This window comes from Panthera tigris, chromosome D3, assembly GCF_018350195.1.
Source record: "Panthera tigris isolate Pti1 chromosome D3, P.tigris_Pti1_mat1.1, whole genome shotgun sequence".
Taxonomy (NCBI): domain Eukaryota; kingdom Metazoa; phylum Chordata; class Mammalia; order Carnivora; family Felidae; genus Panthera; species Panthera tigris.
This window is the reverse complement of record NC_056671.1, coordinates 66,899,632-66,924,409: the sequence shown is the minus strand read 5'-3', so window position 1 is coordinate 66,924,409 and position 24,778 is coordinate 66,899,632. Positions and strand designations below refer to the sequence as shown.

Below are 24,778 nucleotides of genomic sequence, written 5' to 3'. Positions count from 1 at the left end.
ATCACATGGAGACGTTGCAACATGATACATGTTGGAAAGTCCTTTCCCAATAAAAATGATCAATATGAAGACTGGCAAAGATACTTTGCATAACGGTATCTCTGAAAGCTCCTCCCTGATCCCTTTCTCAGATGCAGGCAAGGTCTGTAGAACTGCTCCCGGCCCACGGAGGACAAATAAGGCTGATGCAGGGTGAGAGAGTTTGCAGGTTGGCAGAGTCAGAGTATGTTTATCACTCGCTTGGGATTGAGGTGAGGCAGGCGTGGCTCACAGACCTTTGTCTTAGCAGACAAGGGTCTGCCTTTCCTGTGACCCACCTAGATCTGAGGTTCACCCCCTCACTCACACTAGCCTTCTGTAGACAGTGGAAGCTGTCGATAACCTGTGACTGGCTCGAGTGCACAAAGCTGGAGAACATGACCGCACAGACATTCTATTATATGCGAGGGATCACCTAGATGGGCCATGGGATACTGTGAACTATGAGATAGAGACCCTACCCCCTCAAAATTTTCTCTGTTCTCATTAGAGAGCCTTAAAAACATCCCTTCAAAAAACCATGTGATATACTTTAAAAAAAAAACAACACACACACAATACTTTCTAAAAATACCGAAAAGGGAGAGGGGCTTCTCTGGCACCATCAGGAGCATTGTTCCTAAAATTACTAAAATAAGATTTTGCAACTTTGATTGATATCTTTCTCTATTTCTCTCTCCTACCAGATAATTTCCAGGATCAGATGAAAAGGGAACTAGCCTACCGAGAAGAAATGGTGCAGCAATTACAAATCGTAAGATGATTTCTACTTAAAAATCAACCTGACTTGATGGGTTTGTTTGCAGACCACCCAGCGTGTAAGAAACTATTCACGTTTTTTTGCCGTGAAACCCTTTGGTCCACTTACCACTTACTTCTCAGCTGGTTTAGATGCTAATTACCAAAAGATTTACTTAGACACAGGATAAACAGATGTGTCAGTTCGTTTCCTCGAGATGTAACTACCTACCATGTGTTAATAGACAGATGTGTAAATTGTCTCTGTGGGTGAACCAGAGGTACCTGCACCACCTCCCACTGTGCAAACTTGTGAGCACGGGGCACTGGGATGCCCGAGAAGCTCCTGTCTTCTCTCTTCCTCTCCTTCCCTTACCCAGACCTAAGCCACACCCTTTGCTGCCAAGAGAACTTGGTATAAATACACTTAATCAATTAAAGTCACTTGAAGGGAAGTGTCTATTCATGTTTTCTGCCCATTTCTTCACTGGATTATTTGTTTTTCGGGTGTGGAGTTTGGTGAGTTCTTTATAGATTTTGGATACTAGCCCTTTGTCTGATATGTCATTTGCAACTATCTTTTCCCATTCCGTTGGTTGCCTTTTAGTTTTGTTAATTGTTTGCTTTGCAGTGTAGAAGCTTTTCATCTTCATGAGGTCCCAATAGTTCATTTTTGCTTTTAATTCCCTTGCCTTTGGAGATGTGTCAAGTAAGAAATTGCTGCGGCTGAGGTCAGAGAGGTTTTCGTGGATGGAACTGAAGAGTGTTATGCTAAGTGAAATAAGTAATACAGAGAAAGACAGATACCGTATGTTTTCACTCTTATGTGGATCCTGAGAAACTTAACAGAAGACCATGGGGGAGGGGAAGGAAAAAAAAAGTTAGAGAGGGAGGGAGCCAAACCATAAGAGACTCTTAGAAACTGAGAATAAACTGAAGGTTGATGGGGGAGTGGGAGGGAGGAGAGGGTGGGGATGGGCATTGAGGAGGGCACCTGTTGGGATGAGCACTGGGTGTTGTATGGAAACCAATTTGACAACAAATTTAATATTAAAAGAAAAAAGAAAAAAAATAACAAAAAAAAAATAAAGTCACTTGAAGGGTGATTCAAAGAAATGATTATTTCCAAATGAAGTGTGTTATTCACCCTCTCCTAATCATACCAAAAAGTGGACACTCAGTTGTATTTATGTGGAAACAGGGAAGCAGGAAGGTGCCTGGTGAATAAACGTAGTGGGGTTTTTTGGGTTTTTTTCATTCTGAATTCACCACCCTTCATCCCCACGCAGACAGATCTGGTATTAATCATTAGGGCTTTTAAAACAGTCTCTCATACTCTCTCATTTTCCTAAGTACAGTGGGGACGATAATTTCTGCTCCATATTTGTAAGATATTTTTTAATCACCTGGATGGAGACATACACTGATCCTTAGTGGTATTCCCAGCATGACTATTATAATTGGGGTTGCTGGACGTTTCCTTTTTTTTTTTTTTAATTTTTTTTAATGTTTATTTATGTTTGAGACAGAGAGGGACAGAGCATGAATGGGGGAGGGTCAGAGAGAGGGAGACACAGAATCTGAAACAGGCTCCAGGCTCTGAGCTGTCAGCACAGAGCCCGATGCAGGGCTCGAACTCACGGACCGCGAGATCACAACCTGAGCCGAAGTCGGATGCTTAACCGACTGACCCACCCAGGTGCCCTGGTTGCTGGACGTTTCCAAGCTGGTCCCTGTTACCTGTATTTTATTAAGCATGTATCTACATATATCCACCTGTCTTGTCTAGACAGCCAGGTATCTAGCTCTCTGTCAGGATAACTCAAGGAAGATAAGTATTAACATGTTCCTTCTGCATCAGAGAAATCATGCTTGTGTTAATGGAGATTGCTTGGAGTCGTTTTTTATTTTTTATTTATTTATTTTTAATTTGTTTAATGTTTACTTATTTTCGAGAGAGAGAGAGAGATGGAGCACGAGCAGGGGAGGGGCAGAGAGAGAGGGAGACAGAATCTGAAACAGACTGTCAGCACAGAGCCTGATGCAGGGCTCGAACTCAAGAACTATAAGATCATGACCTGAGCCCAAGTCAGACATTCAACCCACTGAGCCACCCAGGTGCCCCTCGGAGTCATTTTTAAAGCCACCTTGTAGTGCCTCCATTCTGGGGCTTTGTTAAAAAGTGCTGTTTGTACTCATAGACCATTCCCACTGGTCTTCATTGACCTCAATGGCCGGTTAACATTTCTCTGTTCTGAAAGTCACCTCAATGTAAGATGCCTCTTAAACAGGACTTTTCTTCTGGTTTTTGTTTTTGTTTGTGTTTGGTTTGTTTGCACTTAAAGTCATGGGAGGGGGGGAGTGCAGAAGGCTTTTTCTCAATTGATTGATTACTAAGCCCCCAAAGGGTTAAAAAAAATGTATCTACTGTTCTTAGCTTTTGATACCTAGATAATAAGAGCTATTGATTACTTGCTGTGACTATTCTAATTGTTTTCTTTGTCCAAAGGAAGAATTTTTTTAATATTTTGTTTTTAAGTAATCTCTATACCCAACGTGGGACTCGAACTCCCAACCCCAAGATCAAGAATCTCACACTCGACCAACCAAACCAGCCAGGCACCCCTATATAAAGGAAGAATTTAAATAAATAATTGGAGACAGAAGGATATAAAATTTTCAGGCCTTACTGATTCTACATATCACTTTCCGACTCTTAAAACAAAAACTGCCATGCATACAACCAAAAATTTGTGATTTTAGAGTAGTTGCGTATAGCAATATAGGCTTTAGAAGAGGGAGTAGGTATTTATTTCAGTGCCCCTATTTAAGGTCAGTTATATAGCTTGAATGTCTTAATTTTCTTTGACATTAGGTTTCCTTAGTAAAAGAGGAAATGATACTGCGTCCATGTAGTAAACAGTATTGATAGCAGAAAAAATGTCTCGTGTCTTTTGAGATATTTGGTTCATGGAAGGGATAAATTGGTATTACTAAGCGTTTTTATTACACTATATTGCAAAATATTTTATCATCATATATTCATTTATGTAGACAAGTGTTATTAATTCAGATTTCTCTAGATAGTAAATTATTCCTGGTCACAAATTAAATTCCTTGGGAGAAGCTAGACATTTTTCCCCCCAGCCCTGTAGGTACCATATAATTTCTGAAATCCGCAAAACCACATCCAGGCTGACAACATGAAACAGGTGAAATAGACGTGATTTGTCCCTCCCACTTCTTCTCTTGGGTCCCCTGCCTTAATATGGGGAGGGTCTTCATGCAGCCTCCAGTACCTATCATCCGATGGCTATCATAAACATTTGCTGAATGAATCACCACCCAGGGGTGACCCCTGACTCAACTCTGATACTCCCATAGAGTGGTCCTCTTCATTCTTTTCCAAATTTCCCTGGCTCATTCCTGATTTCCTCAAACTGTCTTTTGTGCTAAGAAACTACCACTAAAACGACTAAGGAAAGCCACAGTGGTGAATTATGAGGTGTTCCCCTATTACTGCACTGTCCTTGTGACTAACAGACACAGGCTGGCAGGTCTGCAAACTTCAATTCAATACTACTCCCATATAGTCCATTAAGTGTCAGCTCCTCAGCCAAAGGAATTCGGAAGCTCTAACCTGTGCCCTGATAGGAATATAGTAAGTAAGGCACAGGTGCCTAATAAACATGAAATGCCCGTGCAAGTTATCAAATGCTCTGCCAGTATGAGTAATAAATTTCATAGCATGCCTCTTCTCAAAGCAGTACCTCTAATAGTGGGACTATTCAAGTACTGATGCCTAGATATATTTTTGTGCAAGAAGGACCTGGGTTCACATTATACCATCTGCTTTGGAATTGAGGCAGCAGACTCCAGTTCACCCGAACAGAAATTTATCAAATCCCTTATTCAGCTTGTTTTATTTGCTAAAGTACGTGGGGGGGTAATGTCCTGAGAGACTTCAATCTAAAGATTTTCAAGAAGTTGCTAGATATCATAATTATTGACTTTCTCAGTAGTTTTAGTTGAATGATCTAATTCATCAGTAAATATGGTTACATGCTTTGCTTCCTGAGAATAGAGCATTTCACTCAAAATTATTATTTTACATTTAAACTATTTTATATTTAAAGCTTACTGAGCATATATGACAGAATAGTCATTTGCCTGCAGAATAGGCTTTTTTTTTTCCTTTAGATGACATAAAAACCCATCCTATCCTGCAATCATGGAGAATTCAAATATATTAAAACCATCATATTTTGTAACAATTCCCATAGACCCACAGTGCATTTATTCTATGCTGTTACGCAGTGTTCTTATTCAAAAGATTTTATCGAAAGCATCTTGGGTATCATTGCTGTAGAAAGAAAACTTATGAATTTCTTTGGCTCCTGCATTTTTAGATTCTCTGCTGACTGCAATTTCTGCACCATTGCTTCCTTTTTCAGTTTGTTAAATGCAAAGGTGTAATGACTATGGAGTCAAATAATTGACTCTCTTTGTACACGTATAAATGAACGTGTGTTTATCTCAATGTGAGATTTAAAGCCTACACAGTTTGTTTAACATTTATACATGGGCAACACGCTAAATTTTTTTTTAATTGCTTAAAATTAGAGTCTATAAGTACTTCACACAGTTTGTAGTAAAGTCTTCCACCCCTGCCCTGGGTTTTCAAATGTTTAAAGTGTTTTCCTTACTAAGCCAGAGTTAGTTGTACAAGCAAAGAAATAGATTCTTCTCACTATGAACCAAATACAAAAGTTCTAAAACTTAACAAGCTCGTGAAAATCTTAGTTTGTATTATAGCACAAAGGAAAAAAAATCTCATTCACAAATGGATTGTGACTCAAGGAAAAGTTGGTTCAATTTTGAAAACAAAACCCATCGTGCTGTACAGTTAAGAAGAAGATGAAAAAGCTAAGACAATGTTGTATATCAATTATATCTCAATTTTTAAAAATTAAAAAAAGAAGCTGAAGGTGTTTTACTCAGTGTATCACCTTTTGATTAAGGTTTTTCAAGGACTGGAATATAATATAATTTACACATTATGATGCCTTGATAACTTTTTTTTCATTGATAATTTGGCAACAATTTTCTTTCAAGCCAGTGCATCTGTATAGAAGTTACTACGACTGTAAGTTTGTTGAAGACATACTCTTCTTTAGTCAGAGTTCTCGAAGGACCTTGTGCAGCTGCAGAAGAGAGCCTGTGATAAACGGCTAGATCCAGATTCACATCCTTTGAACTTGCTAGATTGCTACCAAGAGGCGCGTAGATGGAGAAAATGTGCTAGTCTCAAAGTGCCCTCTGCTGTTTTATCCAGAATGCTGCACTCACACACAGCAGGGGAAACTTGGTCTCAAAGTTCTTCATTAAAAGCCTCAATTAAAATAATGCTCAATCGATAGATTTAGTACTAATGTTTCGTTCACTGTGGACTTGTAAAAAAGCAGTTTACAACTTCCTGTTGCTGGGAGCACAGAGCTTCCTTGCAGGGAAAGGAGCGAGGTCTTGACTGCTGCTGGAGGGGCCCTCCCTCCTTGGCAAGGGCACAGCTCTTCAGTGATAGTCTTTCCTTGGAGGTTGTCCAGGATTCATTAGGATGGGAACTTGTCCAGACTTCTAACGTTTCAACCCAGAGAGTTTTTAAAAATATGTCCTATGTATTTTTTTTTTAAAGGTAGGTAGTACAGTTACTGTTTGGCACTATATTCTTAGGAAAAGATCCCTAGGCCACTAGAGGATTTTGGTTTTGTGGCTAAATATGCAAGAAAAGGAGGTCCCTGCAAGTCAGAGGACTGGATGCTGCCTTAACATTCTCCAGCAGCAGACCAGACTTTGACTACAGTGCGTCCTTTCCCCATTACTGATCGATTGCCATGCATCCTGACCAGGCAATCACTTGTTCCTTGGTTATGTGGCCTTCTCCTCGTTCTCCTTTTGACATGTTAACCCACCTGAATGTCTGAGCTCAGGCTAATTCTTTCTCGGCACAAACTAGGAAGTTATCTTTTTTGGTAAGACCCCAGACTTTTGATAGACTCGTGCCAACTAGGTGACTAATTTAGAACTTATTATATAGCTTTGAGAGATTTTTTTTTTTTCCATGCAAATCTTGGTGATTTCTAAGCTGGTCAAAATGGATGGCCCGCCTGGATGGCTCAGTTAGTTAAGCATCTGACTTCAGTCATGATCTCACGGTTCACGAGTTCCAAGCCCCGAGTCAGGCTCTGTGCTGACAGCTCAGGGCCTGGAGTCTGCTTCAGATTCTGTGACTCCCTCTCTCTCTGTCCCACCCCTACTTGTCCTCTCTCTCTCTCTGTCTCTCAAAAATCAATAAACATTAAAAAAAGTAGTAAGCTGGTCAAAATGGAAAGAAAGTTTTTGTAACTTCCAGAACAGGAAACGTAATGGAATAATTAGCTCAAATGGAGCCTCCAGGAGCATGAGCTCCCAAATTGGGGAGTGTTTGCAGAGGTCTCTGTGAATCAAGTATTGCATTTCTTGGAATCCAAAGCACTGTCAGTTGTAAGAGACACCATTACTTGATGTATCACAAGAAAAGAAACTTTCAACTATTATTCCAAGATACCATCAATTATAAGACACCTAATTTCAGAGACATTAAAACGTGAGGGGGGAAAAAGTACATTTTAGAATTGATGAAATAGGGTAATTCCCATGAACAGTTGGGCCACATGTCAGTATATTCTTTGTCATTCATGACTTAGGACCTACCATTAAAAATACATGATTTTCAGCTCACAACCTTATGCACTTTTTGCCTTTGTTTTTGTTTGGCTTTTATTTCACTTTGTTTTAACGACATAAATGCAACAATGTTTGAGTGTGGGTAATTCTTCAAACGGATTTAAATTCCAGTCTGTAGATTTGGGAATCAAATGTGCTTATACGGAAACATTTTTTTTTCCTAAGCTTTTTTTTTCCCCCTCGGCGTCCCACCTTAATGAAATGCTACATTGTTTCTGGGGTAAAAGGAAGGAAGGAAAAAGGCATTCTGACTTAGATATGAAAGCAGTGTCCTTCCCACAGTTTTCTTAGGGTTAGGATGAGTAGTTTATCGGCTTTGATGAGGCGGTGGGCCGCTGGTGATGTTAACTTGCAGTAGGGCCTGGGATGGAACAGGACGGATCACTTTCTCAGTCACTGTGGTACCGGAGTCTTGATGTCGAGGACTGTCTCTAAATGTGAGTGTGACACAAGCACATTGTATTAGGTAATTCCTCTTGCCCCGAGGTTTACATCATTTCTACTTGTTATCCTAACTAATAGAATTCCATTCAAGGCTCCGTTATATCATGCACAGAAAGAGAGAGGCAATCCCTGTGTTTGGCATGTCTCAGCAAACGCTGTGATGGGAAACGTGCATCTCTGTTGAGAGCAGATGTAGTATGATGTCCAGTGAGAAGAAGAGGTAACTAGAGTAGGTCCCTATGTGACTGCTCTTGTCGTCATCCGGCTCATCGCAGCTCATGTCCTCAAATATGAGGTTGGTACTCAAGTATGAAGGCCATAAGGGCACTTCATTCATGCTGTCTGTGTTCTTGATCAGATATGTGGCTATCGGAATCATCCATGTTGTGCCTGTGTATCAAAAGAGTGAGATGGTTATGTTAGTCCTCTCTCTTTTTTGCCATTAAAAAGGCTATTCAGCTGACCAGTTATTATGGCATAGTGGTCCCAATATGATTGGGACCATATTAGTCACTCACAGATTCATAGTCTCTTCCCACTAGAAAAGGCTTATATTTGTGGATGGGGGATCAGGAGAACAAAACACAGATATGCTGGAAACATGGAGAGCGTATGTACCAGTATTCAAAACACTGCTGAATCGGATGAAAATAGTTTTATTTCCCTCACTGCTTTTACATCACAGCCATATTTCATGTTATATTCTGGAAAGCTGAATATGTATTTCTTTAAATGCATGATAGATGCAAATCTCTAGAGTCCTGAGTCTTATAATGATGAAGGTAAGTAACATAATGATAGACTACCTTAACTGGGGTTAATGGAAAGGTAAATCTAAATAAGACATGCAGTCCAATTTTAGCCATTCGGATTTTCTAATGAAAAGTAACGTATCAAATGGGATAGGCTTTCATTTGAAGTCCCAGTACTGAAAAGTACTTTTCAAGTTTATCCAGGTAGTATTCTCAAGGGTTGTATTTTCCACTCAGTGCAATTATTTCTGATGCTTCTTAGTAGTTATTGGGAAATTACCCAGAGTAATAATTTGTGTTTAGTTAGTTCATCTTATTTTTGTGATTTATAATGATAGCATAGTCGGTCACTGTAATTAAATGAAAGATGGCATTGAACTAGTTTGTAATCACATCCTTGTCTCTTTACTTTGGACATACATTATAACGTCATAACTTAGTTTTCATACCTAAATAAAAAAATAGCAGTACCATATTATTAAATGAAAATTAAAAAAAAAAAAACTTCTTAAGGTGAAATGTCATATACTGACCTCAGAGACTAGCTCTAGCAAGAGTCTACTGTGATCACTGGTTGTCCTTGATATGCTTTTTAACAGGCCTTAGGAATTGCTATATCCCAGAAGCTCCATGCTATTGCCAATCGGATGGAGATCTTTTCTCCTTAGGGAGGGATTTACTGGCATTCAAATTTCTAGGCATGATGAAAGGTCTCCACTATGCACCTGTCTTCGAATTTAGTTTCTCTGGAGACACATGGGTGGCTCAGTAGGTTCAGCATCCGACTTCAGTTCAGGTCATGATCTCACAGTTCGAGAGTGTGAGCCCCACATGGGACTCTGTGCTGACACCTCGGAGCCCGGAGCCCACTTCAGATTCTGCGTTTCCATCTCTCTCTCTCTGCCCCTCCCCCACTCATGCTCTTTCTCTTTCTCGAGAATAAACATTTAAAAAAAAATTTTTTTAATTGAGCTCATCTGGACAGCTTTGCCTGTTTTTATCTTACAGATCCCCTATGCAGCAAGCTTGATCAGGAAAGAAAAGCTTGGTGCCCATCTCAGCAAAAGCTAAAAGGTAAGCTTACCAGAAGAAAGAGATTTTCCTGAATTCTGAATTATTACTCAGCTATGTTCTTTATTGATGTTTTCGACATAGCCCAAGGGATTAGTAAAGTTGCATCCTGTGTTTCAGCCAATATACTGATGAACTTCATTACGCCCGGGCATGGGACTTCCTAAGCCAGTGGCTATGTACATTTTGTAGATTCCTTGGAAAATTCCTAAAAGTAACAAAAGTCTGTACTCCGTCTGCAGAAGCGATCTTTGTTCTGTTTTGAGGTGTTCTGCTCTCTGCAGTTCTCCCTAACAGCCTGAGTATTGCCCCTCTGCAGGAAAGTGGAGTGTCCTCAATCATGTTTACTGTGTCTCATCTTCTTTGCCTCTCCTTTGCTTGTAAAAGCCTTCCCGAAATCTGGCTTTCAGTGAGCTACTGACAGACGGTGATGTGAACAATTGCAGGCAACACAGACCTTGGAGAACGTCTTCTGTAGGAAGAGTCATTCATTCCTTCCCTAAACCAATCACTGTTTCTCTAGAGTTGAAGCCAAGTTTGAGGTCACATCCCTGGCAACAATTTGAAAAACAAATATTCCAGGCTTCTAAGGAAGACAGTAAAAATTCATTGACTGTATTCAGAACATACCTAAACATTTCAAAAGCAACTTTTTGCTTATGCAGAAGACATATATAATTGTTAGAATTGAAGGGATGTCGAAACTAAGGCTTGCTGTTTCTGTGACAATACATTAGGATGACCTACAACTGGAATTGCTAAATCAGGGAAAAACTCAGATGTCAGAGGGAGCATTTGTAAGTGCTCATGGCCAACTAGGATTGTGGTCATTTATCAGTGTGACCCATTCCTATCAGAATCATTCTTCCCCATCCTTCCCTCTGGAACTTCCCTCTGGAATATTTCCAACTTAATAGAATCTATTGGCAAAAAGAATTCTGTACAACGCGGGTGTGTGGTTCCTGTTCTTCCCTTCATGCCTCTTTTCTGCATATCACAAGCCTCCTCTGTCCTTGTACAAATGACAATCCCACGTCTTGTCATCTTTATTAGTGATAATCTTCAGAATTTGTCTTAAATAATGATGATTATGTCACTCATATTTCATCAGGAGATCAAAACTATTTCCAAGACAGTCTCTCATTCATATGCTTTCCCTTCATTTTACACACAAGGAACTGAGGTACGGAGAAGAGAGATGTGACATTTTATGTTCACGTTGCAAAGCTGCGAAGAGATCCCAGGGCTCCTGACTTTAGATTCAGTGCCCACTTGCCCTAATGCATGCACTTCCTGTCCTCTGTAAGCAGATGTTTCTGCAAGAAAGACAGTCAAATAATAAGTCATTGTGTTTCCATATCCATGAAGTTCTACCAAGTGGGCCTGTGAGTTGGCTCTGGTCTATATATTCAAGTGTTCTTAAGTCTGAAGTTGACGTTGGACAGTTTCCTTCTCATTAGAGCGGACAGGTTTGCACCAGTTGTGTGAAATGAATAATTTTACAACAGTCAGACCTCACTAAATCTTAACTCAGAATACCAAGGCAATCAAGGCAAGAATCACCCAAATTAATGCTGATAAACTCATAGGTATAATAATTTGAAAATGTCAAATTCTCTTTCAAGTCAAAGAGAAATATTAGGAGGTGTTTTTAAATAACATTTTTATTGAAGTATGATACATATTCATCAAAGTTCAAAAATCAAGTCATGAATTCAACAAATCAAAACTCAATGGATTTTCACAAGATGAACCTACTTAGGCTTCCAGAACCCAGAGAGCCACCTTGCACCCCTGTCCAGTTATTCCTCCACCCAACAAAGATCAGCTTTGCCTGGTTTTGAACTTTAGCAAAGGACCTTGTACAGAACATTATTTTGTATCTGGCTTCTTTTACTCCTCATTTATGATATTCATCCATTATAATGTAGTTTGATCTCCACTTAGGAACTTCAATAAACTCTTTTTACTCCTTCTTATTCCCCAACTCATCTCCTTTGCTTATGACGACTGCTCTTGTACCTATAAAATGAAGACTGCCCAGAAACCATGCCTCTGATGGTGACATCGCATACAGCTAGGTGGAAAAAAAAAAAAGATTGATTTGTGTTTAGTAACTAATGCTTCCTTCATGCTGATTTTGTTTCCATCCTTGCAGACAACAGGGATTTCTCTAAGTAGACCCTGGTGCTTTCAGAAGATTAGTGGTTACTTAAATGCTGAGCTAAATCAGCCAAGCAGAGAATCACGACCATATTGTTAGAGGCAGTATTTGATTCTCAACATGCCAAGCCTGCAAGGAATTACCCCAAGAGAGATTACAAAATAAAAATCATTACACCAAGGGAGAGAGACAAATTCTGCCTTGCTGAGTGACCACAGGTTTCCAAATTAGGGACTGATGCATTAATGTCTTATGCAAGAGTGACCCTTAAGGTAGTGTGCTGTGTTCTTGCCACCCAGTGGATTCCAATATGACTATTAAGAGGAGGAAGCTTTTCAAAACCACAGGCAATCCACTTAATAAGCTGAGCAAGTATCGCCACATATCACTGCTCTACAAATCTTTTTTGCCCTACCTTAGGATGTAAGAGATTCCATGTTGAGTCACAATAAGGTTCCACCCAGACCAGGTTACTAACTGCATAATTCCATTAGAAGAGCCAAATTGTTGTTCTTAACAACACCAACCCTAAAATTTAAGCACGTGCACTGAATACTCTTAGTTTTCCCTTGATAACTCCTTAAAGACCCATTACCCATGGATTTATCTAAACCTTTCTTCAACCTAGGCATAGTCCCCTTTGGGGCAATGAATTCTATTTGTTTAGCTACCAGCTGTGTTAAGTGTAGTTTGCTTTCTTTCTTTATCTTCAAACCACCTCCTAAAACAAGCCCTAGTAGACTAGCCGTTGGGCTGCTTTGCGTATTTGTTTCATTATAAGCTCACAGTACAACGAAAATGATTTGAAAAAAATTTCAAAATGTTATGTGCATTTGTCCTTGCATCAAGGACTGTTTTTCACACCAGAATTATTCCTGATAGTCTCTCTTACCTGTGGTTGTTTCCATGCCCCATGTCCTGCCCAGACACCCAGTGTGATCTTTGTGAAATCTGCACCACCAAAAAAGTGCCATGATGTCAGCAGCAATTTAATCATTACGTTCTTTTTCTTCCGAGCATCTTTTGACATTATACAGATGTCATCCGTGTAGCTAGATGAAGCACCCAGGTCTTTCAGTCATTCTACAGAAGTGGAAAGTGGTTCCTGGGAAATGGCTTGTTCGTAGTCATACAGAAACTCGTGACCAAGCCAGAAATAATAGTAACTATCATCTGTTGAGCACTGATTATGCCAGACATTGGGCTAAATTCTTTGCCACATTATCTATCTCTTTTGAACATTCCAACTCTAGAAGGTAGATCCTATTGTCATCCCCATTCATACATGGGAACCCCGAGGTTCAGTGGGACCACTCAGCTAGCACGTGGCAGAACCAGGACTCAGTTCAGGCCCATGTGACTCTATTCCACTTCTCTGTCTCCCAAGGATCATTGGGTTTGTTTGGAGGGAGTCTGGCTTCTAAATCTGACACTGCTGCCCCATATTATCTTGGATAATATCATACAATCTCTTTGAGGCTCACTCTCATCAATAAAATGTAGGTGGCCAAACCTGATCAAAGTCTCTGCCAGTTCTAAAATGTTGACCACCACTCTTGCATACCAGACATCTGCCATACTCTCTCTCCTTTCCCACAAAGGGGCTGCTTTTATTAAAGTATGCTCAAGACCGTATATAACACCCAAGGGCATGACCAGCCTACTTTTGCCTTATGTCTGCGTTTTCTTCATCACAGATTACTCCTTCCTTCTACCTTCTGGAGAGTTTGAGGATTTTTTTTTCCTATACTGACAACATCTACCTCTTTGATTTGTGTCTCGTAACTAATTGTTAGTTTTCTTCATTTCTGGAATAATTGCTACAAAAATCACTACAAGAAAAAGGTCTTAAAATGACGTAGAGGGATTGTAACGGAACACTCTGTGTCTTCCTTTTATATAGATCAAAGGCAAAGGGAGGGAATAGCATATCCATTTCTCTCCTCTGTAGTCAGACCTACAGGACCAGGTTCTTTCAAGAGTCTCCATCGAGATTGACAATGTGCTCCTAGTCTGCTCAAGGCTTTGTGTCAATTCTTTTATTTAATCTCCAAAACAACCCATTGAGAGAAGGTCCACTGCTCTCACCATATGCTACAGCTGAGAAAACTGACATGCAGAGAGCTGAGTATGTTGTCTGTGGTCTTGCTGTGAGCAAGTGGCAGGATCCGAGCCAGGCTGCCTGGCTCTGCCACCCCACACTCATCTGCTCTCCTGTGATTCGTACCGGGAGACTGTGGCCTGACCCGCATCCTCTATCGTCAGTCGTAAACGCGCAGTTAATAGCCAATCCGATGGTTTTGTTGCTGTTGAGTCACAAAAACTCCAGCCATGCTTCTACGGTTGCCCTGACCCCCCAGGACAAGAAATACAGATGTTAACTTGGGCAATCCAGCCAAAGCCAAAGCAGGGCACTGGCGCATGAAATTCTGTCTGCCCCTTTCACCACAGGCTGTCTTAAGCAAACTGGAGCTTCTAGAACCTAGCGAACATGACTTTCCTGTAAAGGAGGCATCGCAAGCCAGCATACTCTGAACTAATAGCTCTACTTTGGCTCAGTGTCAGCAGAGATGCATAAACGAAGAGAGCAGGCAAATATATGCACAAAGGAAGATGCTTTCAGGTCCCCATTTCAATATTTCATCCAAACTGTACCAAAAATGTCTTCTTTCAGGATACACTAAATGTCACTTGATGTGTTTTTAAACTATCTGACTATATGGGGCTGAAGTTGTCATTCTGCATTTCTTGTTCTATCCCAGGTGCACAGAATCACTTACTCTTGTTCTCTTGTAAGATACAGCCTGTCACTGAGCACTTCGGACCCCCATAAAGACTGCGAATTGAAAGGGCTTGGGAATCAAATACAAAATCAGGTTCGGGAGAACCCAAGGACAAGTGACCTCAAAGCAGCATGGACAACCATGTAAAATAGACTGTAGCGGCCATTCATTAGTGGGGGGGAGGGGGGAGCCAACCAGAGCAGTCAATGCTTGTCGCATCTTTTGGTGGAACCAAAGTTTGAGTCTTTGTGTTTTTCAAGGCCAACTGAACCCAGAGCGTGGGAGTGCTGTTAGCCAACCGGGGTGGGAAATCCGTGGACGGTCCCAAGTGAACTCAGTGCTGCACACTCGGAGAGGGTGGCTCTGCAAGACTGTCTTTTATGCTGGAAGACGTGATTCTTGGTGGAAACACAAGACCTGTCCTAGGAGTGGGGATCACATTTCGACAGCTGGGACGGCATCAGCCGCACAAACCTGCTTTTCACGACAAACTGGACAGACTTAGACGTGGCCCCTTCCTCTCTGGTACTTTGCCTGCTGTATGAATGAAGATTGTATTCCTCTGGAAATATTTTACAGTTTAATATTGAGTGTAATTAAGAATATAATCATGTTATCAAAAATGGTATTTAACTCTGTTGTAGTTTCTTTAACATTCATGTGGATAAAAAAAAAGTCTATAATAAAAAGACTATGAAGTAATAGTTGTGTTCATGTAGTTAAGTGCACATTTGATTGGGGGCAACTAATAGCAATGAATACTTTTTAGTATTATTTTGACATAAAATATTTGAATAAATTTATTTTTGAAAATGGAATTCCTTCAAAAATGATTATTAAAGTCTAGGTGAGCCTCCTTTGGCCATTGTTAGTGACTGGAGTCCTTCCCATCATGTTAGGATCTTTGTATGGGTAAAGGAAGCCTCTGTATTCCCGCTAGTTCTTTTGACAGTGTTGGTGATGGAGTTGATATCGTACCTTCCTCCTTAGTGTGATGTTGAATCAAAGTCTGAGGTCCTTTTATGCCAAAAATTCTGCCTCTCAGATGAGGTAGAAGGGCCAAAATCATAACTCCTTTGGGGCCAGGATTTCTAAGGTCTTGCTGGGTTACACAGCAATCTACCGTGGAAGACCTCTTACTGTGAAGTTGCCAAAGAGCATCCTAACTGAAGAGGTTCCACACCAGTGGCATCCCTTGACAGATTTCAAAAGAGGTTTCGAATGTATTACCATGATATTTGACACTTTCCCCCCACCATCTTCGTTATCACGAACTATCAGAAAAATTTCACAATTTACCCTTGAGATAGATGTTCTTACCTTCTGCTGCCACATTAGGAAACCAAAAGGGGGTTGCTCCGGGTGGCTCAGTCGGTTAAGCGTTCAACTCTTGATTTCAGCTCAGATCGTGATCTCACAGTTCGTAAGTTCAAACCCCTCATCAGGCTCTGCGCTGACAGTGTGGAGCCTGCGTGGGGTTCTCTCTCTCCCTTTCTCTCTGCCCCTCCCCCTCCCAAATAAATAAATAAATAAATAAACTTTAAAAAACAGAGAGAGAAACCAAAGGAGGGCTCACTCATTAGTGGTTTTGTTCCTAGCCCATGAAGGATAGGAAGCCAGTCAGAGAAGGATCTAACCGGGTTCTGGACTCCGAGGACAGGTTCCCAGTGACGACTACTGGAAGATAATATGAGGATGCTGGGACGGACCAGAGAGGCATTCTGCCCTCTCTGAGGTGTTCTGGCCTGGGTCTGAGCATAGGGCTCACACAGCCTTTCAGACGTGGCACACGTTTCTGAAACTGGCGGCTGTGCTCAGGGGGGTAACTGGACAGTCAAGTTGGTGGACCTTTTTCTCCATGTAGGCTTTATATTATATGTGGGGATGGAAGCCCAGCACCCTTAGCTTTGTACTTTAAGCCAATACAAGAAAATTCTCTGGGAGAACGCAGACCTGGCTTTATGACCAGCCGCCAGGGGACAGCAGTGGTCGTTTTCTGCCGAGCCCAGTGTAAACTCCAGGACCAGATAGCGAGAGCAGTGACTGGGCAGGCTGGAGTCAACTAGCAGACTTGCAGATGAACTCAAGGCCTTTGTCCTACAGCTGCGTCAACTGGCTGTATAAACGAGCCTGAAATGTCATTCTTTTCCTTTCTAACTGCAGCTTGAAGCATCTCAGAGTTACTAGTGCTAAAATATCAGCAAATAATTTTGAAGCAAAGAGGAAATTAGAGCCAGAGAATTTCACCAGTATGTCTGAGAGGCTGGAGTTCGTAACTGTGGCATAGCTCTGAACTGAATTAATGGCCAAGCTCTTGTGGAAGACCATTGGCCTCTCCTGCTGAGGATGCTGGAAATACGTTGTGCGTTTCCGTTCTCCTCCTAAACTCCAGGCTCTGTCGAAGCCTGGCTGTGCATCTTTCCCCAAGCACTTGGAAACTGCAGCTGTCTTTATACTCATGACCTCAGAGTCTCCCCACTTGTTAGGTATTTTATCAGACTCTATCTATTTCTTACAAGCAGTAGAGCCTAACAGTCCTCCGTGCCAACCATGAAGTTATACACCCAAGCCCAAAACCTTCAGAGAACAAGAGTCATGATCCAGCATATGATATGGAAATGTCATTAATCCACATATTTTCTCATTAAGGAGAGTGAATACCTCTTCTTTCTTCTAGCAATGCTTGATGGTTCTAAGTTGGAACAAAAAGAAGTTGTCCCTAAAACTGGATGTGATTGGGTTATCTGAGCTGCCTTGTGGAAACAGGACATCCATCTAAAGCTCTGCATGGGGCTAAAAATAAAGCCACTCTTCAGAAGGACAAATAAAAATTCTTGGCCCCACAAAGTGACAGCAGGAAAATGATGTGCTCTTTTCTTTGTTTTGTCATGTTAAAATTCCAAGGTGAAGCCAACTATTAGCTAATGAAGAGTAAGGGCAATACAAATAAACTTCTCTGTTTTTATCCCAAATGAAATAATAAGATCAGAAATGGCCATAGCAAGTCAAAGCAGAAAGCCAGACCCACACAATAAAGCATTTCCTGTTGGGACAGGCATTTCAGACGGATGCTTTTGATACTCAGGACGCCTGAGTAATTGCTCATCTATTTGCCACAGGCAAGGAGAATGGGACATCACACCCCAATTTCCTTAGATTGAGCAATGAGTGTAGCGTCAGCTCTGTGGAAAATAGAGGAGAATTCTCTCCTATCTCTAAGCAGATAGGATCCCTTTCACTTAAGGGTAAGAGTTAAAACAGCCTTGGTCAGCAGTGAGGAAGGTCAGAGAAGAGGAGTATCATCAGCGTGCTAAGAATGTGTAACCACATCATTCAATGGGGTGCTTCCAGGTGACCCCGCGCTCAGTGACAGAGGTCCTTTGTCTCTCTATACAGTTGAGGGCACAAAGTTCAAGTCTGACCACCTGCCATGATCCACCATACACAACCCACACCACAGTTTACAATTACACTCTGTTCCTTTTGTAAGAAGATGTGCACCATAATCTTGCCGGAGGCAGGAGACGTCCATTTCAGCTCACTACCGTCCCTCTACTGCTGAGCACATGTAGTCGCTACCCAACATATGTTTGTTGATTAAGTGGATCTTGTTTATTTTATTTAAGCCAGTCACAAAAGCAGATTGCTGCATGGTTATCACTTCAAACTCTCTCTCGTAGAATGTTGACATGTCATTTGGTTTCAAATGACCGTATATGGCAAATGTTAGTTACCATCCAACAGTATCCATTCTTGGTGGCAATACACCTAAATAAAAGGCCACCTTTCCCAGGCTTACTCACGGTTAGATGCGGCCGTGTGACTGTGTTCTGGTGAATAAGATGTAGGTAGAAATATGTGGAATTTTCAGGAAGGTCACTTCAAAAGAGTTTGACTTAGGCAATGTTTCCCTTTTCCCTTCCCTTTCCTTCTTTTCTGATGTCTGTAATATGGATGGAGCCCCAGAAGCCATCTTGGGCCATGAGGTGACTTTGAAGATAAAAGCCGTATGCTAGTATGGGCACAGAAAGATAATAAATAGAAGCCTGGGTCCCCAACAACTACTGAACCAACATTCTAACTCTGGACTTCCCACTTGCAAGGTTGTTTTTTGTATTGGAGAGAAATGAAATTCTGTCTTGCCTCAACCACTATTATTTTAGATTTTCTGTTAACAAAATTTCTGATTGCAAAACCCTTCTCTCCGTTTGGGGCTCAGTGATCAGCCGACGGTAACACCCCTCTTGTTAGTGTAACAATTTTCCAATGCATACTTAGGCCATCTTTGTATTCTTATGCTGTCATTAGCCCTTTGATTTAGCTAAGGGAGGTCAGTGGATATGAAGGCTAGTTAGTTGCAGAGTCAAGGCTCAAATCCAGTTCTTCTACTGCCGTGACGAGCTTTTTCTGCTCAATGCCTTGGCCTCATCATCAGAGCTGAACAAGTCCGTATCTCTGATATCCCCCATTGCAATATAGATAGGTGAAGATGGCGAAAGGGGCTAGATATGGACTTGATCTGCTCCCCAGGGTAGGTCAGGAACTAGGCTGGAAAGGGACACTGTCCAAAAAGCCTCACGGGTTCTTGTAGGATGCAAGCAAAGCTGTGACCAGGGGCGTAGCCGGGACCGCAAAGGGAACAGAGCCCAGCAGCACAGACATCTCAGGAACAGGAGGTTGTCAATCATCATCATCCTTGATAAGGGGTGCCTGCTGTTCACTTGGCATTCGTGGGCACATTCCAGCCTTGGGAAAACACACCACTGAGAATAAATAGGCTGGCAAGAAGCAAACCCAGTGCTTGACTTAAGGATATGATGGGTGGAGAGCAATTTGACTCAGGAACCCATGTGGGCATTGTCTCTCCTAGCTGGAGGGCAGCAGGGTACACGTGGGAATCGGGTGATAACCCTGGGACCCCCTAGACTTGGGCCAGTAACCACCACACAAGACTAAAAGAGAGCTAAGGCTTTCTAAAGGCCTCTGGACTCCAATCTCGCTGTGGGCTCTGAAACAATGTTGTAGCTTCAGGAGGAACAATGGAAAGATAGCTGGTTTTGAGCTGAGAAAGGATCCAAAAAAATGCTAAGAGCTGAAAATACCTTGCTGCAAATGGCCCCTTATTTCCAAACCGGGCCTCCTATACATATAGTTTAGAAGTAATGAACTCAAGTTACCTAAAGTAAATAATCATGCTGAAACGCCACGACTCTGTAGCAAATTAAGAACTTCCCTGAGAGCATTGTTAACGTCTGGAGTTTTCAAATAAAAAAATTCGTTCTTCTCATCCAACTTTTACATCATCTCACTATTAAGGACAGTGGCTTCCTGGATGATTGTTAATGATGGTTTTCTTTATTATATTTTAGACCATTTAGCAAAGTTTATTGATTTATACTTCCTTGTAATTAGTTGTAGTGATTAAAATAGCTTTTATGGCCCTCTGGAGATTGACTTTTTAAAGAATCAACATTTACCCCAAATTGTGTGCTTTAAAACATGGTTAAATACTGTTTGGATTCAGTACTAAACCATCATTGGTGAAACTGTGATTTTATATGTCGTTTCTTTCTCATCCCTCTGCTTATATGGCACTATCATCCAATTACTTGGCAGCCAATAATAATAGCAGCAGCCAACTTTCATTGAGTGATTACAATAAGCTGAACATTGTGCTAAGTGTCTTAACACATTATTTCACTTAATTCTCTCCACAACCCTAATGAGGCAGAGACTATTTAACTATTTAAAGCTGTTAAGTCACGTGGTAGGTGAGTGGAAAATTAGGAATTTGAACCTTTGGTTATTATGACTTCAAAATCTCTGCCTTTTCTGGGATTCGAGCTCACACACCGTGAGATCATGCCCTGAGCTGACGTTGGACACTCAACCGACTGAGCTACCCAGGTGACCCCCAAACCTCTGCTCTTAACCACTAAACTCTGGTGCACGCTGCCAAGGGAGCCAAGCCAGACCCTTTGTACACATGGGTGAATTGGAAGTCCAATTATTGACGTAATTTGAAGGATGCTGGAGACCTCTCTTAAACAAAAATATCTCTCACCAAACTCCCTTGAAGCTGAAATTCCTCCATTAGCATGATTCCTTTGACTAAGGTATTATATGTTCTCAGAATTACAAGTGCTCTAACACAGTGTTACCTGAAGTGTGGTCTATCAAAGCTAAAACAATAAAACTCATAGAAGAAAACATAAGAGTAAATCTTTATGACCTTGGGCTGGCGGGAATGTAAAGTAGTGCAGCCATTGTGGAAAACAGTTTGGCAATTCTTAAAAAAATTAAACATAGAATTTTTTTCTATGCAATTCCACTGCTAGCTATATACTCAAAGGTGTTGGAAACGGGTACTCAAATACTTACGATCATAGCCGCACTATTTGCAATGGTCCAAAGGTGGAACAAATCATGGGTCCATCAATGGATGAATGGATAAAATATGGTGTATACTATTTTTCAGCCATGAGAAGAAATGAAAAATTGACACATGCTACAACATGGATGAACTTTAAAAACATTACGCTAAGTGAAAGAAGCTAGATATAAAAGGTCACATAATGCATGATTCCATTTACATGGAATACCTAGAATGCCAAATCCATAGGGACAGAAATAAGACTGGCGGGTTTCAGGGATGAGAGAGAAGGCAGAATCTGGTAGAAGCTGCTTAATGGGCACAAGGTTTTCTTTTGAGTGATGAAGATGTTTTGGAACTAAATAGATGTAGTGGTTTCACAAAATTGTGGCTGTATTAAATACCATTGAAATATCACTTTGAAATGGTTAATTTTATGTTATGGGAATTTCATCTCAATTTTTTAAAACTTTATAAGTTTAGCAAAAGATACGTAAGACCTTTCCTCTGAAAACATCAAAACATTGTTGAAAGAAATTTAAAAGACCTAAAACAGTTGGTAGAAATATACTATGGGCATAGGTTGGTAGAGTCATTATTGTTGAGATGTCAGTTCTCCCCAAATGTGTTTATAGATTCAACACAATTTCAGTCAAACTCCCAAAAAAAGTTTGGGGAGAAACTGGCAAGATGACTCTATAATTAAACACAAGGGTACACAGAACAATTTTGAAAAAGAAGAGTGAGGTTTCAGGAATTTATGCTACTTGATTTCAAAACTTACTATAAAGTTATAGCAATCATAACACGGTGTGTTACTGACTGGCTTCAGGATTGACGAACACTAGTGTAACTGAATAGAGAGCCCAGACATAGACCACACCTATATGGTCATTCGACTTTTGGCAAAGATGCCAAAGAAATGGAGAAAAGAAAGTCTTTTCAACAAAATGGTGTTGGAATAATTCTGTATCCATATGAAAAAGAAAAAAAAGAACTTTAACACCCTACCTCACACCATATACAAAATTTAATCTGAGACAGAGGATAGACCTAAATGTAAAACCTGAAATCATAAAAATCTCAGAGCAAAACATGGGAGAATATCTTCAGGCAGACAAAGATTTCTTAGACATACAAAGCAACAGCCACCAAACAACCAAAAACCAACTCTGACAAATTGGACTTCACCAAAATTAACATTTTGTGCTTATCACACACAACACCAATCAGAAAATAAATATGCAAGCCACAGGCTGGGAGAAATCATAACATATATCTGACAAAGACCTTGTATCCAGGATTTATAAAGAACACCTTGACCTTAATAAAAATAAGAAGCAATTCGATTTTTAAGAAAAAAACTCACCAAAAAGAATAGACATTTCATAAAAGAAAATATACAAATTATCAATAAACATATGAAAAAGTGACTAACATTGTTAGTCATCAGGAAATCAAATTAAAATCACAATGAGACACTATCACATGCCTGCTAGAATGACTAAATGTAAAGGACTGACAAACCCAAATGTTGACAAGGTCATAGAGCAACTGGAACTCACACATTGTTGACGGGAATGCAAAATGGTATACATTCTTCAGGATGATGTTTGGAGATTTCAAGCCTAAGCCAGAGTCAATGCACTTGAATCCCAAGAAAGGGAAATTTAAGAACAACCAATAACAAAGAGCCAAGTAGGCTTTCCTAAACAAGGCAATGATGTAACCTATAGCCGATCAAATAATTTACTTTGTTTAAGCATATTTTATGTAAAATCCTTGCCCCTGTGAGTGGAGTGCTCCTAACAACCTTCAGTTTGGCACTGACCAATTCAAGTCAATGCATGAACAAATCAACTATCGAAAATTGTAATGTGCCTCAACTTACCTTTTCAAACAACATAATCACCATGCACAAAAAGAGGGAGCTGCAAACCCACTGTGGGGCTGGTAACTCACTAGTCAGATCATTTCCCAACCTCCATTCCTATCTTTTTGAGTCTGATTCTGTGGTGCTCTTGGGTCTTTATGAGGCTTGGATGCAAAGAGAAGATTCCTGTTTTAAGTATTGCCATCTATATTCTTCTGTCAACTCCCATTGCCTGAAGTAACTTGAATAGGCCTCTACAAACTAGACCAAACCTATAAACAAATGCTTAACCCACTCTCTGTGTTGCTTTTATGTAGTCCCATTTTTACTTACGTCTGTGGCTAAAGATATAAAAGACATTTTCTGTATTCTCTGTTCAAGGACAAGTATGTTGGGGGAAAAAAAACACATGGTTTTTCCATTTCTTAGAGAAAGGAAAGACGAAAGCTGTGCCATAAGACAACAGGTTTTTAGAACCCTCACAGTCCCAGAATCCTACTTAACACCTATAGGCAGACTTCCTGCTACACTTGGGTCTCCGCACCCCCTTCTCATGGCCCCCGCCATCTTTCCTGCGTGTGTGAGGTGAATTCAACCAAGATTAACAAGGTAATGTTTGTAAAAAAGACATCTTTCCTTTAATAAACTGCATAAATAACAACAGACATAAGAAAATCCCTGGGGAGATGCTACTTAATTCTGAGAACTCGTGGGAGGTTTCCTTGTTTTTAACATTAAGTAACAAGGAAAGAAAAATCTTGGCAACAACAGATGTGGGTGTATCATCTTCTGGAGCAGAACTTTTCATTCTTAACTTTCAATAAGCCAAGGCTAATTGACCTTTACAGCTACGCCAGAACCAAACTAACTTGGGAGAATATTCTCACACCAATGAAGGCTCAGAAACCAATACAAGGAAAATAAATACAGTCTAAGGTTTTGTACCAGCACGTTTACCTTGAAAATTTTTGATGCTACTTATTTTCTACAAAAGAAATCTCAAATCCCACCTGCTGTTCAAGGCCCTATACAATTTGGACCCAACTTACATTTGCCATCTCATAGCTGGACTCTTCCTCCATTGGTCCCCAATTCCTACCTTCTTGCCTTTGCCGGCACCATTTCTCCACTTGGAAGGCCCTCCTTCCTCTTAAGCTCTGTCTAACCCTCGAGATTCAGCAGCTCAAGGCCACCACTGGCCCTGGCTCTCTAAACCCTTAGATTTTCTTCCTTCTCTTAAAAAAAAAAAAAAAAAAAAAAAATCTCCCTCCTCTAAATCCCATTAGGGTATTGGGTTTTCTGCACCAGTCACTTGGCCCTTTTTAGGTGCTGCCTTGGGTTTCTTATTGCTCTCTCTATCTTACGTGGGCCTGGTGAGACTGTAAACTCCTTCAGGGAAGGAACAAATAGCCCCGGTCCCATACTGCACTCTTCTTAGCTGGATAAGCTCTGCTGCTCCGTAAGTGTTTCCTAATGCAGATGACTTGGATGTCTCAAATGCTCTAAACTTGTGTGCAGTTTGTAGAGAATTATCAGAACTTGGGGACGACCCGATGTACAGAAATGTGGCTGACCAAGCTAATCTTTCTGAGCCATGGTTCATTTACTATCACTACTTGTACTTCCCCACCTGTTCCCTTGAGAGTCTTTATCCTCTATACGTATACATATACAGATGCTTCTTGACTTTCAAACTTTCATATATTATGTAGCTTTGCTCCAGATCCAAAGTAGGTTAATTCCACTCTAACACCAGCA

At 40.7% G+C, this 24,778-nt stretch overlaps 1 protein-coding gene across 4 annotated transcripts in view; it reads left to right on the top strand.

Annotated features, from left to right (window-relative positions):
* SKOR2 (SKI family transcriptional corepressor 2) overlaps positions 1 to 17,019 on the top strand; it is a 43,155-nt gene extending 26,136 nt beyond the window's left edge. Inside the window, exons 6-8 of one of the 4 annotated variants that reach the window (XM_042962256.1) lie at positions 726 to 793; positions 9,765 to 9,830; positions 16,938 to 17,019. In XM_042962256.1, the coding sequence (XP_042818190.1) occupies positions 726 to 793; positions 9,765 to 9,827 (131 nt within the window). In that variant the 3' untranslated portion in view covers positions 9,828 to 9,830; positions 16,938 to 17,019. Of the gene's footprint in view, positions 1 to 725; positions 794 to 9,764; positions 9,831 to 10,214; positions 10,478 to 14,753; positions 15,477 to 16,937 lie in introns of those variants that run through there. The other 3 variants (XM_042962254.1, XM_042962253.1, XM_042962255.1) reach the window with 3 other exon arrangements.
* Positions 17,020 to 24,778: the final 7,759 nt, after the last annotated feature.